We start from the raw sequence: 15,985 nt of genomic DNA, 5'->3' as shown, positions 1-15,985 counted from the left end.
ATAGTCAGAGAGCGTTATATACGATAATAGAGTTGATAAATAGACCCGCCTAATTTAAGAAGCACACGCCCCTCTGGTTTCTGTCATCTAGAGATTTGCATTTTGCTTAGAGGATGGGGAAGGTCAAAGTACACTAGTGTCGGCACACGAGTTACCGAATGTACTGAAGAGAATGAATTGGGGACTTAAATGTATAAATATACATAGTTATTTCTAATCTAACAGATGTGGATTTTTTTTTTTTTTTTTTTGCTCATGCTAATTTGAGTCTAATCCTGGAACAAATAATTACGGGTGCTTATTTTTTTATGTTAAAGTTTTAGTTTCAGATTAATTTTCATTTAATTCATTTGATCGTCCCACCTTATTTAATCTTTTTATAAACGGTCTGTTTACTAAAAATATTAACTCATTTCTCATATCAATCCAACTTATCCCATGTGTAACCTGCTCCTCTCTCTAAAATAGTTATAGATTTACCTTTTGCCCAATCACATATTGTATTGAATATAATAATGATTCGCTATATATTAAAATTTATAATTTTTTATATGTATATCTTTCTAAATATTCAAATTTACGTGAATATCCTTTCAAAATTGATATTTATATATATATCCTCATAAAATACTTATTTTTTTTATTTTTTTATATATGTACCCACATCATTTAACGTCGTTAAAAAATTAATAGTTTAAAATTTAAATGAATAAAATATCATTATAGGTAGATGTGCAAAAAAAAATTTATAAGGATATATATACAAATTAAAATTTCATAAGGGCATTCATGCAAATTTGAATGTTTAGAAGGATACACGTAAAAAATTTTAATTTAATTTTTATCTATTTTATTTATATAGATTCAAGCTTACTCTATAATGTAGTAACATATTACATAATATATCAATACGATGATGATATTATATAATATTTATATATTAAAATTTTATATTATATTTTATTTTTATGCAAGATGGGATGATTATGTCCATCTTATAACAATATGATATACCTTATGTACTTTATAAAGATATTTTTAATTAAAATTTTTAAAATAAAATATAATAAGATTATAAATTTTTATTGTTACATAATATCCAAATCCACAACTATATACATTTTATGCAAATGTACAAGCTATTCATTTAATATCAGATTTAGGTACTTTTCTTAGAAGCATATTATTATACATTAGAAGAAATATGGATGGTTACGATATGTTTATTTTTTAGATAAAATAATTTTGATCTATCATTTGATAAAAAGATTATTTTATCTATGTAAATTAATAAATTAAGTAAATTTATTATTTTAGTTATATATATTAATTTTTTTTATTAGAATAAGAAAAGAATTAACAAATCAAGAGAGGTGTATTTATGTTAATAGATTTTTTACGTGTATACCATTCCAAATATTCAAATTTATGTCAATACCCCCATAAAATTACTATTTACATATATATCCTTATAAATTTTTTTTTTGCACATCTATCTATAAGGATATTTTAGTCATTTTAATTTTAAATCATTAATTTTTAATGGTGTTAGATGATATGGGTATATATGCAAAAAAAGATATTTTATGTAAGTAGACATGTAGATATCAATTTTGAAAGGATATTTATGTAAATTTGAATATTTGGAAGGATATATATGTAAAAAATTCTAAAATTTATTTATATTTGATAGCCAATTTGTTGTTGTTGTTGTTGTTGTTTGATTCTTTAGGCCATGGCTTTTTAAAGTCACAAATGATTGGTCACCATGTCCCATTGCTTCAAAACCTATTTATGATTGGACATTTTGTTTAAAATGGTTTAAAGTGATGTAATACCTAGAAAAATTCTTTGAGGTGCTTGTTACGTGCACAAGGAAAGCTCATGATGCCTACAAATGTTGATTTACCAATTTATTTATCAACTAACCTCAAGTGGCCCATATTTGATCACCCAACCATTGGCTGACACATAGTACCAAAGGATACCTATTTTCATTGGACTCAATTTTCTCAGTTAATATAAATAAGAAAAAGCTAAGAGATAGCTCTTTACTTGACTCCACTCCAGACTCTAGAGTTCAATCCCATCGAGACAAAAAATCTTTACCAATAAAAGAACACTTAAGACATCAGGTATAGATAACATACATATAATACTCTACTATCTTATTATGAATCTCCTCTTTTTTTTTTGTTGTTTCCTAAAGTCATTTCCACTAACTTAAGTATTGGAGGGCTTTCGATTGGATCAGCTTGGGCAACTTTCAAGCTGTTCATCATAGATTTGATGTTTTTCTTTTCTTGCAAGTCCAACAACATCTCACTTTTCTGATCGAGTTTTGGCGGTAATACAGTCCTATCATATATGGCAACAAATTGTAAGTTACACCAATTTCCTTATGCCACGTGATAACAGCATCATTTGTAGGGTTATAACACTATAGCATTTCTCCACCAACTATCATCAAGTTTTTGATTCAACAGTTCTAGTTTAAGAGACATCACACGTCCTACCAAGTGATTAAAAAAGATTGGGTCATTCAATTACCATGATTGGTTAATAATTTCATTGGGATAGAGAACATGGAAGATGAAAACCAGGAGGGCGAGAGGGAGGATTAAGATAGCTATGGTGGAAAGAGTTGGTTTGGAAAGGGAAGGCTTCACGGCTGCTGGTGGTGGGAGCTTAGAGGGTTTACAAAGTGCGAGTAGGTTGGTTGTTGATTGGAAATGTTTAAGACACCCACTGAGCTGACTTAAAGTACTCAGTACTTGATGTCATCTTTTTAAGAAAATAACTAGTTATTGGAAGGAACGACTGCGTTGCGAACTGAATTTTAGGCAAGCGCATGTGGGGGACCCGACATGATTTCCTATCTCCTAAATCTTCGAGTACTACGTACTTAAACACCAAATCATTAGAAAGGCAACATGGAAAGTTGCAGAATTTAGGGCGGAGATAAGGCGAGAAACGGGGAATGTTAGGCTGGATCTAAGCTATGACAAATTGACATTTCCGCGTCCGAAGTTTGCTTTGGCGTGAAGGATGATAGGTTTCTTTTGTTATAGTTCAATCGCCGACCACCAAATCCAAGATTGGAAAGGTTTATATTTCGTGAATCTGGTTCCAAATTTTCTGAGCTCAACAAAGAATATTTATATGGATTGCCGCCGAACTTGACTCAAGCTCCACTTCAGCTGTTTGAGCTTGGCTTATATAAGCTTTGGAGTGTGCTTCATCATGCTAAGTCAAACCTTTCTATTGTTTTTACAACTGGCTCATTTTCAAGCATGGCTTGCTTGCATGTCAACCTTCAAAAAGCATTTGAGCTTGGCTCATTTTTTTTAACCAAGTTGAGTTAGGTTGATCCACAATTCCTATTTAGTCTTTCTAGTTCAACCATGGAAAAGGTAACTTACGTATAAGTAATTGACGAGTAAAACAGGGACGAACCCACTCAAGTTCCATTTTTTGCATATGCTGTCTAATTGCATCAGCAAGTACTAGGATGGATGTGACGATCTGATTAGCATTGATTGGTTTATCTGGAAAACCTTGCTATGCATTTTTTGCACCGGAAAGAGTAGTATAGTTTTGAATATCTGCCATATCATCCAAATACGAACATGGGAGGGGAGGCTATTAAATAAAATATAATATACCATATGCAAAATATATCATGTATGGCATGCAACACCTATCTTGTTTGATAACCATTCATCTACCTGATCAAATAGCATGGAAGTTATCCGAAGCTAATTTGCTCTCTGCGATGCAAATCACACGCTATAGAGGATCCGAATTTTGATAAAGATCGAACTGATCGAAAAGATGTGAGAAGAGAGATTTGTAATTGAAAATTTTCAAATGAGCCAAGTTTTGAGAAAGAAGTAGACAAATGGAACGAAGAGGATTCATGGCTTCCAAATTTTTATGATTGAAGATGGCAATCATCTTTTCTCTAATTTGATGCACATATGCATATCATTGTTACATTTTTTATTAGAAGAGATTTATGATCGGGTGATAAATAATGAGTGCAATAGCAACCAAACAGTGATGGTGCTAGATGTATGCATCATACCTATATCTCCTATATCATACTCCATCATGCAGTACACAAGCATATATATATATATATATATGTACCTCGGGTGCTCGTCTTGTGCGTGAGCTTGCTTGCGCTTACCATCGTCAATTTGCTGAATCCATTCTTTTTTTTTAATAAAATAGATAAATTAAATCAAATGAGTATAAGTAGATACGTGAGAATCATCAAACAAAATATTTAATAATGAAATAAAAAGATATTTCCTAGAATTTCATAATGTTGATTCCATATGATTGGCCATATAAAACATCATCTAATCAGCTATACTATTGATTTTCACACACACACATGTATATATATATATATTGTTGGATGGATGTCTGGCCAGGACACCACCTCCCAATATCCTTTCAGTACCACGCAATGCAGCAGGAAGAAAAGAAGAAACAAAACAAAAGGAAAAACAATCAAAATACGTGGATCAGCCACAAAAGGGCTCGCCTTCACGGGGCATGCAAACTTCACTATGAAAAGAAAATTTTACAAGAGGAGACCTCACCCTCAACCCTTGTACACCCAATTCTCTCACACATAAAGTTCCCCTCACAAAAGCTCTCTCTCTCTTGGAGACCCCCCTGAACCCCTGAAGAGCCTGGCGACCGCTGTCCAGGAGCCTCCTGCTCCTTCTCTCTCAGCACCCTAGCCTCTCTCTCTCCTCTGGTTCGTACGGCAGCGAGAAAACCCGAGCCCCACACCCTCTCTGTTACCTGATAGGGCCTTTTTAAGGCTTAAACCTAGTTTAAAACTTGATTAGAGAGGGATTAGGAGTCCTAAACAAAGCCAAAAAACCTCCTGGACCGTCGGATCAAGACTGGGAGCCTCCTCGGCCCTTAGATCGCGCTCCGATCCACGGAATAGTGCCGTGGACCGCGAGAAACGCGTGGGAAACGCTCACGCGGTCCACAGACCGCGCCGTGGACCACCCGGTCCACGGTGGACCGGGGCAAGGGGCCAGCTGGCCTGGGTCGCGCGTCCCGCGTGGGCCTGGTCCTGGGTCGCGCGTCCAGCGCGAGCCTGGGTCCCGCGTCCCGCGCGGGCCTGGGACGCGCATCCCGCGCGGGCCTGGGTCCCGCATCCCGCGCGGGCCTGGGACGCGCGTCCCGCGCGCCGCCGCCTGCGGCCGCGCCGCTGCTGCCCGCCGCCGGTCCTCCGCCGCCTCGATTCTCGTGCCGACTTCAAAAGCTCGTATCTCCTCCATCCGAGCTCCGTTTCAGATGATCTTGGTCTCGTTGGACTCCATTTTTCACCGCGAACCTCGCTGTGGGCTCAATGTGGGCTGAATCTCGAGGGCATCAAATTCTAACAATCTCCACCTCGACTCGATATTCGGCCTCCTCCAAACTCCGAGAGCTTCTGGATCTCCTCGCCCCCATGCCCTGGGGCAATCGCCTTCTGATCATGGATGGGCAAACATGGGAGTCGAGCCAGGCTGCTCGATCCCATCTCCGTCGTATGCTGTGCTCCTCCTGACCTGAGACCTGCTCGGGGCATCATCCTGCGGCAATAGGAATCTTACCTTGCGACGTCGCCTCTCGTCCTCCCGAGTCTCCTGTCTCGTGCCCGATCCGCCTCCTGGAGCTCCACCTCGCTCTGGGCTCCGCCTGGCTCCCGATGCTCCACCTCGCACTGGGCTCCCTGCCAGGTAATAATGTCCTCTGCTCCCCTTCTTCCCCTCCAGCACAATCCTATCGCCGCGTAGCACCCTCAGGATTCCTCCACCAGCTACCATCCTGTAGCCTCTCGAATCCAGTCTGCTAAGTGAGATAAGATTCCGCCTGAAATCGGGTATGTATCGGATCTCCCCCAATCTCCTCACTGCACCATCATGTGTCCTCCAGCTGACCGTCCCAATGCCTCGATCGCACAGCTCGATCCATCCGGCAGATATACAGTGCTCTCACTGTTCTCCAGGGAGTCAAACTGCTCCTCTCTGCAACACGCATGATAGGGGCATGCAGAATCTAATATCCACTGCTGGGAAGAAGTAGATACCTCGTCAGATATCTCAAAGACATCTCCATCTAAATCGCTGCCGGCCGTCGCTACAGCAGCCACCGTCCGATTTTTCAGTTGAGGGCAATCTCTGGCTAGATGCCCCAACTCCTCACACCGGTAACACCTGGTTTTGCTCAAGTCCCTCCTGGACTTAGACCGCCCTCGATGCGATCTCCTGTCGCTCCGTCTACCGCCTCCTGCACCTCCAGAAGCCACCAAAGCTGAGCTACCGCCACCTGAGCTCGAAGCTGAGTTCTCCCTCCTGAGAACCTCGTTCTGGAGTATCACCGCGGTGACCTCGTCCATCTTGATAGTGCTCTTCCCCACTAGAAGAGCAGTCACCAAGGACTCGTACGAAGAAGGAAGCGACACCAGCAAAACCAGCGCCCTGGTCTTCTCCTCAACGTTCTCGCCAACGCTGAGAAGGTCGGTGAGGATCTTCTGGAAGTGGCTCAGATGCTCCTGCACGCTCTGTCCCTCAGTCATCCGCAGTTGGTAAAACTGCCTCCAGAGGAAAAGTGTGTTGGTGAGAGACTTCGCCATGTACAACTCCTCGAGCTTCGACCACAGCACCGTCGGGGAAGTCTCGCTCAGCACATGGATCACCACCTCATCCGCCAGGTACATGCGGATGGTACTCACCACCTGCATCTGTAGCCGTTTCCAATCCCGCACCTCCATGGTGGTCGGCTTCTCATCCCACAAGAGAGCATCGATCAACCCCTGTTGGATGAGCACGTCCTTCACCCTTGCCTGCCACAAGGATAAATTGCTCTTACCATCGAACTTGTTGATCTCCATCTTGATTGTTCCTGTTTTCTCCATCTTCAGTCTTGCTCACCACCACTGCAATCTGCGTCCTTGTACCGCCTTGCTCTGATACCACTTGTTGGGTGGATGTCTGACCAGGACACCACCTCCCAAGATCCTTTCAGTACCACGCGATGCAGCAGGAAGAAAGAAGAAACAAAACAAAAGGAAAAACAATCAAAATACGTGGATCAGCCACAAAAGGGCTCGCCTCCACGGGGCATGCAAACTTCACTATGAAAAGAAAATTTTACAAGAGGAGACCTCACCCTCAACCCTTGTACACCCAATTCTCTCTCACATAAAGTTCCCCTCACAAAAGCTCTCTCTCTCTTGGAGACCCCCCTGAACCCCTGAAGAGCCTGGCGACCGCTGTCCAGGAGCCTCCTGCTCCTTCTCTCTCAGCGCCCTAGCCTCTCTCTCTCCTCTGGTTCGTACGGCGGCGAGAAAACCCGAGCCCCACACCCTCTTTGTTACCTCACAGGGCCTTTTAAAGGCTTAAACCTAGTTTAAAACTTGATTAGAGAGGGATTAGGAGTCCTAAACAAAGCCAAAAAACCTCCTGGACAGTCGGATCAAGACCGGGAGCCTCCTCGGCCCTTAGATCGCGCTCCAGTCTACGGAATAGTGCCGTGGACCATGAGAAATGCGTGGGAAACGCTCACGCGGTCCACAACCGCGCCGTGGACCACCCGGTCCACGGTGGACCGGGGCAAGGGGCCAGCAGGCCTGGGTCGCGCGTCCCGCGCGGGCCTGGGCCTGGGTCCCGCATCCCGTGCGGGCCTGGGTCCCGCACGCCGCCGCCTGCGGCCGCGCCGCTGCCGCCCGCCGGTGGTCCTCCGCCGCCTCGATTCTCGTGCCGACTTCAAAAGCTCGTATCTCCTCCATCCGAGCTCCGTTTCAGGTGATCTTGATCTCGTTGGACTCCATTTTTCGCCGCGAACCTCGCTGTGGGCTCAATGTGGGCTGAATCTCGAAGCGTCAAATCCTAACATATATATATACACATACGTACACACATGTACATATATATAAGCTCTATGAGCGGTGGCTGATGGTTGGACCACAAGTCCAACAATCACCGGTAATTGCATCCATTTGTCACGTTATAAACGTCGCTCGAAGTTTGGGCAGCCAGATATGGTTAATTTCTGGAATCATAATTTTAGATGGCATCCGGTTAAGTGTTATATTTCTTTTCTGATTCTCGAGCTATGCTAGACTTATGACTTCATGTTTTTCATCAGTTTTTGTGTACCTAAATAATTCTCAATACATTTCAAATTGTTTTCCAAACAGTAATTTTTGTGTAGGCGTACGTGCGCGTGTCCGTGAGAGAGAGAGAGAGAGAGAGCGCGCGCGCGAGGGAATGGAGTTGATCCATCCACCAGGGCATTTGAGTTTATAAACTAGTTATGCATCTAAGAGGGCAAGCAACAATACGACATATATATTAATAGATTGTTATTCTCCAGACAAATTTATTAATTTCTTGAGGGCGAGTATGGGTGTCTGATCTCTCTCACAAACAAATATATTATCCATTTGCAGTATTACAAACTACAAATGAAAGCGAAATTCTTTTTTTTTTTTTTTTTTTGGTGTGTGTGGAGAGAAGCTAAGGGAATTGCTTCAAGGGATGTGGCAGAGCTTGGAAGGCTTCTACGCATGAGTGACATTAAAATACCTGAGGGTCCTCGCCCAGCTCGACTTGTCCTTGAGCTGGTGCACCGCGACGGTTTCCGGCATGAACTCATGCATGCAGGGGTTGAGCCGTTCTTTCGGGTAGTTGTACATGGCCGGCTTCTCATTGAACCTATTCTTTCCTCGTTCTCCATCCTTCAACCACCCAGCCATCATCACCCTGTCCTCCGGCCCAACCGTATGGTTCCTGACCATCTCCAACATCGCAGTCCAGTAAACCAAGTCCCACGACAATACATACCCAATCCCCGACATGTAACCCTTATAAGGATCCGTTTCGTAGCATTGGATCACAGGCCCATAGTACATATCCTCCCTCGGTTTGTTCCTCAACGACTCCAGCAATTCTTGGAGCCTAATATAAATGCCGTCATCGGCCTTCATGACGTAGTCGTAAGGCCGGCCACCACCGTCGTTGGTGCCGTTGAGCAGTTTTGGAAGGCTAGAGAAGTAAGTGTAGGTTGCTCCAGCCCTTTCAGCTTCTATATATGCGGAGCAATTGATGTAACTTGCTCCAGCCCATCCATTTTCAATAAGAAAACAGAAAAATGATTCTAGTTTTTTTTTTTTTTTGGTAAGAATAATGATTCTAGTTGCTATGGTGTTAGTTGTTCCGGCCAACGGTCAAATTTTGGACCTACAAAGGGCTAGAGGTTTTCAACAAAACAAAAGAAGGTTGGTCTTTTTTTGAATCTAGGCAAGAAGTCTTAAATGTCAAGTGGCTAGTCGCACTCAATCGAAAGCGGCAAACACAATTTTTGATCTACAACTATTATACTAGTTTTTTTTTTTTTTATACAATAAGAGAATATTATTTCTCTGACATCGGACGGACATAACAATACAAGAAATTAGAGAACTGTACATCCCCAAAGGAACACAAAAATGAAACTTAAAAAAAAAAAAAAAAGGAGCGGTCAAGAAATATGATAGAACTTGGAAGGCTTCAACCCATCAGTAGCATTAAAGTACTTGAGCGTCCTGGCCCAATTCAAGTTATTCTTCACCTTGTGCACCAGAATGGTGTGCGGCACAAACTCGTGCCGGCAGAAGCTGCGGGGCTGCGAGTCCGGGTGGTCGTACATCGCCGGCTTGGCCGTATACCTGTTCTTCGCTTTGTTCCCATCTCTCAGCCACTCCGCCGTCAACCTGTCCTCCGGCCCGACCGTACGATTCCGCACCATCTCCGACGTCGAGATCCACTCGATCAAGTCCCACGACAATATATACCCCATCCCTGACATGTAGTCGTGGAATGGATCCATACTGACGCAAGGGAGCACAAACCCGTAATACATATCCTCCCTCGACTTGTTCTTCAATGACACCGCCAAGTTATCGAGTATTAGGTAGGTGTCGTCGTCGGTCTTCATGACGTAGTCGTAAGGCCGGTCATCACCCGCGGCATCGGTTCCGTTGAAGAGTTCCGGGAGGCTGGAGAAGTAGGTGTAGGTCTTGCCGTTGTCCATGTTCTCGGTGCAGTTGAGGATGATGATGTCGTCATAGCGCAAGATCTCGAGGGCGACGATGACTCGCTGGTCCTCCTTGGTGAGGTTGCAGAAGACGAAGCGGATGTCGATGTGAGCGGTGGCGAGTCTGGGCTGGAGGGAGTAGACAAGGCGAAGAAGGTGGCGGCGCTCGTAGAGGTCGGCGCGGGTGAGGATGCCGATGAGGAGACGGAAGTCGGGCTTCGGGGTGACAGGGCCGATGAAATTGGAAGAGGAGGGAGGTAAAGAGGGGCCGCAGGTGGTCACCACAAGGGAATATTGGAGCTCCAAATCCTTGGGGTAGAGGAAGAGGTAGATAAGAGCTAGCAGGGCTAGGGGGATGAGGATCAGGGAAATGATGGAAGGGAACGGTTTGGGGTAGGAGCGCCCCATGGCTGGTGGTGGGAGGCCAAAATGGTGGCCTTTTTAAGGTAGTAGCGGACTTCCATTAATTGCACCTTGGAAATTTTTTGTTCCGTTTTTGTGACTCGTTCTTTAAACAAAAGTAAGTGAACCTTTGATACTCATCTTCTAGCGATCCGGTATGCACATCTAAATCAACTGAGACATAATTTTTAGAGTATTACATTTATCAGCACATATTATATAATATAATGATACATATATTCATTAATTTTATAATATATATTATAAATTTTTTTAATATATATCTAGCAATGATGCAATAAGCACCTCCATATAAATTGATAAATTTTTAGTATGCACAAAAAAATTAACAATATCTATCATCATACCATGTAGTGTGTATCAATGAATATGACATTTAGAAAATTATATCAATTTATTTGGAGGTATATATTGATTTATAAAATGACTAATTTATTAAGTATATATTTCTGATAGTATATTATGTATTAGTGATTTTCATGTTCTGAAACTATATATCGATTTATCTAAAAGTGTACGTTAGACTATTATGAGATGTATATCAAAAGAATTTACATTATGTATCAAAAAGTCGATGAGTGTATATCATCGTAGCATATAGTATGTACTGATGAATATAATATTCTAAAAACTATGTATGAATTTGTTTCAAGATATGTATTCAGCTGCTGGATGACTAATTTGCTAACATATATCTAGTTGTATGCTATATATTGATAAATTTGATGCTTCAAAAATTATAAATTAATTTATCTGAAGATATGTATTGACTTATTTAATGATTAATTTATTTAGTATGTATCATTTAGTCATATAGCATGTATCGATAAAAAATATATTATAAAAATAAAGAAGAAAAAAAAATTATATTTTTTATTGTTAATTATAAAATTAATAATTTTATTAATAATAAAAATTTTTATTTTTTAAAAATTAATATAAAAAATATGATATATATATATATATATATATATATATATATAATTTTTTATGGTGTCTGGTCCATTTGATTTTGGTCCCTGGGAGTATAGGAGGCTGACGCGCATATTACGGTCCGGGGTTCCTTGACGGGACGTGGGTTGTGTACTTCGCGTGAAAGAAGGATTCACCTTCCTTCGCGCGAATTACGTACTGTTGCATCATCCAGTAATCACTTTGTGGTCTGTGCAGGGGATGAATACCGAGTTCAGAGCTGTTAGAATTCTGCGCGGTGGGTAATCCAACGGTGGATGCGCGTAGCATCCTACTTTTCACTTGCCCAAGCAAAATCCAAAATGATAGACCTTTCAAATCCAAGTAACAAAATGGTCAATGGCAATAGAATATTACCTTCCCATCAATAGAATATTGCCACTCTGCTCCCTGGCTTGCGAGGTGGATAGCCTTAGACTGCAAAAAAGAGAATCTCACCTACCTTGGTGGGTACTTGATATTGATTCGAGGTATTTGGGCCAATGTAAGACTTTTGGATGGCTGTCATGTGATACTTTCGGCCATCAAATATCTGAGAGAAAGTTGAGGAAGAGAGTATATCAGTGGTGTATCTTAGCATTTTCCCTTGGGCAAAATTGAAGAGGAACAGGAAGGGTGAAAAATGAAAAGGACAGCTTAAACGGGAGCAAGGGAATTGCCGGGGCCAAGATGTGTTGCAGTAAATGAGGACTCTATCCACAAAATGTTTTTAACGTGAAAGCATAAATACATGTCTTTTACTTGCTTAGGCTTCTCTTGGTTGGGATTTCACTTATATGTTTTGCATCTATATCAGTAACATTCTAGGGAACGAGTTTAGGTTGATCATTAACTAAAATGTATATGGAAAATAATATTAATTAATTAAGGTTCGAGTAAGGATTTCATGTTGGAATCAATAGCCACACTATAATTAAGCTTACCATGCCCTGGTGGTATGGAGAACTATGGTGCGGAAACGCAAGGCGTGGGAGTGAAAACACGGTAGCAAGGGGCTCGCAGGAAATAATATATTTTCTTTGATTTTTATTTTTTGATCTTTATATTTTTAATAATAAGTGAGAGAGTTGGAATGGAACAAGAGAGGAAACCAAATGTTCTCTTTTTTTTTCAGAAAAAATGATGGGCCAAGCTCCAAACGGGCCATTCAATTTCCGAAATGGTCAACCAGGGCCCGGCCGAAAACTGTCCCTTCTATTTGCAAGCCCGAGACAAACGTGATGGTAGTTACTGTGAGGCATGCGTGACACGGTGTTGATCCATCCTCCACCTCTAACTTTGAAACTTTACAGTCAGTATTTAAACAGATAAAATCGTAAATCACCTTAATTATGGAATTTTACGCAGTATGCGTTGTTCTCTGTTGCGAATTAGCCTTGGTCTCCTCCCTTTTATTTTCTGTTATAGTCATGTTTTTTGTTTGAATGTAAAATTCCATTTTAGCCTTTTCTTTGGAATTAAGGAGCTAGGAGTACTATTTGTGTCCCTTGGGACCGAGACGAATAGATCACAACCATTTCATTAAGGCTACGTTTTTAAATCAAAAATAAGCAAAAGTAGAAAAGAGCTAGTTAGTTCTTCCGGTACGAATAATTTTTTTTTAAATTTTTTCTATTTTTTGTTTGGCTAAGATTTTTGAAGCAAAATAATAGACAGGACCTTGGTCGCTGAACAACAGATATGAGGACCCCCTGGTGGAGTGATAAAAAGTTCTGCTCAATAGTATTTTGTGTGTCCGCGGGGGGGGGGGGGGGAGCGAAATAGATGATGTTGGTGCAGAATTTTATCGAAGCCGGAGTTGCTGGAGTTGAAATGATCACGGTCGTCGTCGGGACCTGCAAGGAAAGTCTAAATCGGAGTTGGGGGTGCTCCGACAAGACCCTCCGATACTCAAGTCAGTACTCTGCTTCAACAGAAATGGAGTGCTCGAATGAAAATTTTAGCAGAGTTTTGAGATAGAGTTTTGAACTTAGAGAAGAATGTATCTAGAGGTCCCTTTTTATAGACGGAGAGCGTAACTGATTGACAGCGACGTCTGTAACTGTCTGGTAGTGGGCTGTTCAGAGCCGCGTGGAGTTTGTTACGGAGAGTAGTGGCATCAGGGATCATTCAGGGCCACATGGAGTTTGTTACGGAGAATGAAGTGGTGTCCGTTGTCGTGACTTGCCAAAGAGTGGTAGAGCTCGGAGAGTGAAGTGGTATCCGTTATCGTGACTTGCCAGAGAGTGGTGGAGCCACACGGAATCCGTTGCAGAGAGTAGAGTAGGGTAGTGGCCATTATCATGATTTGCCAGAGAGTTCGGATCTGTCGGTTGGAGCTCGGCTGGGATATCTGATGGAGCGGAATGGCTCTCTATCCCATCGATTTAGGAGAAGCTCGGATGTTTTCGAGGCTGCTGATGAGTCTACTGTTGTCGGATGCCTCAAGCGCTGATGCTACAGGCGGGAGTCATCTGCTTTAGAAGCTCGGATGGAGACTTTCTATTGGTGAAGTCCGGTAGGAGTCTGATTGCTAAAGAAGTCCGTCTGAGATTCGCCTGATGTGGAAGCTCGTCTGAAGATTATCCGCCGGAGAAGTCCGGTTTCATGAAGAATCTGGTGGAGGATCGGCCGCAGTGGACTTCGGATGGCGTTGGGGAGGTTCGGCAGACACCGGAGGCAATCGGCCATTGTAGAAATTCAGCTGTCGGAGTCTGTCCGTCGTAGAAGCTCGTTCGATATCCATCCGCTATGGAAGTTCGGACGGAGTCTGGTTCTTGTAGAAGGTTGAAAGGAGACTACTTATTGTAGAAGCTCAATCGAAGATCGGTTGTTGTGGGAGCTCGGAGTAGCGACCTGGCCGGTGGATCCTGTCCCATTGTAGAAGCTCGTCTGGGATCCGACTACGAAGAAGCTCGGCTGAAGTCTACCTGTAATAGAAGTTTGAAGAAATTTATTGACAGTAGAGGCTCGAATGGAAGTTGCTTACAGTAGATATCCGAGGTAGACCGTCCGTTGTAGGAGTTCGGAGTAGACCGCTCGTAGTAGAAGTTCGGAGTAGACTGCTCGTAGTAAAGTTCGGCTCTCGCAGGAGTTCGGTTAGAATCCTGAAAGTGGTCGACCGTCGTAAAACTTGGATGGAGTCTGATTACTGTAGAAATCCCATTGTCGGAGAAGCTCGGATATTGACGAAGTCCGGAAGAAGTTCGGAGAATAGTTGATCACTGTAGAAGGTCGGCTGATAGTGAGGCCCAAAGACTTTGGAGCGGCCCGGTAGATGGATGGAGAAGCTCATTGTCGGAGAAGTCGGACGGTATTATGGAAGCTTGGACGATCAGGGGGTTCAGAGAGACGCCACACAAGGTCGGAAGCCGAAAAAGTCCTGGAAGGGTCAGTCCTTTACAAACTTCGGCTGGGGATATTTTATACCCAACACCAGTCCTCCTACTTTCGAGTTCGATTCCGAAAGAAGGAAGTAAGAGAAATTCTCACAACCGAAGTTGCCCCCCTCGATTTCCGCACTCGGTGGTTGTCAGATATTTTGGTGTTTGGCGCGCTGGTGCCAGAGTCTTTTCAAATCAAAGCGATCCGAAAAGATTTTTTCAGAATTTTCGCTGGAGCGTGGCTCTAGGTACGGCACAATAATGACTTTGTCAGCTGTCAGCCGTTTTCAGTAGCCTGTCATAGTGAGTGGGACACGCGGCAAGTATAGGTCGGCCAGAGGAGATCCACATCATAACTGTTCCGGGCCCTGTTGCCTATTTAAACACGTCCTCCTCCTTCAGGGGTTTCACTTTGCCTGAGAGAGTCCCTCGGTCCCCTCCTCTTCCCGAGAGTTCCAGCTTCCTTTAGCATCCTTCTCGGCCTTAGGCATCCTGGAGTCACTTTCATTGTCCTTGCCATCTTCCTGCACTCCTCGGGCCAACCTAGGTTAGTCCCGAAATTCTTGCCATTTTTTTGTTCTTTCTTCTTCGTATTCGTTCGTTTAGCTTCCTCGAGAGCTTGTTTGCTGTTTTTCTCAATTTTTTTTTGGATTTTTGTGGCTTCTATTTGATCCAAAATATTTTTCGATATCTCCTCTTCTAGCGGTTCTAGGAGTTCGTCTGCTCCAGTTTTCCAGAGTCCTTGTACCGTAGACGGACTCGTAGTCGAGACCGAACCTCGTCTGGTCTTTGCACCAGACACCATCCCCAGCTCTTTGACTTCGAATGAACTCTCACTGATAAGGATTCAGTATGGATTCCTTCGGAGTACAAGCTGGAGCTTCCCGGGCCAACTGACCAGGCTAGCGCCCCTCCTCCTGGCCGCTTCTGTCTGTACCAGGAGGCCTTCGTGCCGGACTTCGGCTTTCACTTCTGCCTTTTGTCATCGTTCTCTTTCGTTTTCTGAATATTTCTCTAGTCTCAGTAGCGCCGAACTCCTTTAGGTTTTTGATGGGATTTCTTTCTCTTTATAGTTTAGCTGAAATTCGGCCGACTCTTTCTTTGTTTAGAATTTCTATACCTTCAAACGTCAT

At 42.7% G+C, this 15,985-nt stretch overlaps 1 protein-coding gene and 1 pseudogene across 1 annotated transcript; both read right to left on the bottom strand.

The window, feature by feature from the left end:
• Positions 1-8,551: 8,551 nt before the first annotated feature.
• LOC105050941 (uncharacterized) lies at positions 8,552-9,490 on the bottom strand (annotated as a pseudogene).
• Positions 9,491-9,540: 50 nt separating this feature from the next.
• On the bottom strand, positions 9,541-15,985 carry LOC105050791 (beta-1,3-galactosyltransferase pvg3-like). Its single transcript, XM_010930943.3, has 2 exons — positions 15,973-15,985; positions 9,541-10,532 (listed from the first exon to the last, which is right to left on the bottom strand). Exons 1-2 carry the CDS (start codon positions 15,983-15,985, stop codon positions 9,541-9,543), a joined length of 1,005 nt encoding a protein of 334 aa, XP_010929245.2.

The sequence above is a fragment of the Elaeis guineensis genome, chromosome 8 (assembly GCF_000442705.2).
Source record: "Elaeis guineensis isolate ETL-2024a chromosome 8, EG11, whole genome shotgun sequence".
Lineage (NCBI taxonomy): Eukaryota > Viridiplantae > Streptophyta > Magnoliopsida > Arecales > Arecaceae > Elaeis > Elaeis guineensis.
Note: the sequence above shows the minus strand (reverse complement) of the source record. Positions and strands in the feature narration are given on the sequence as shown.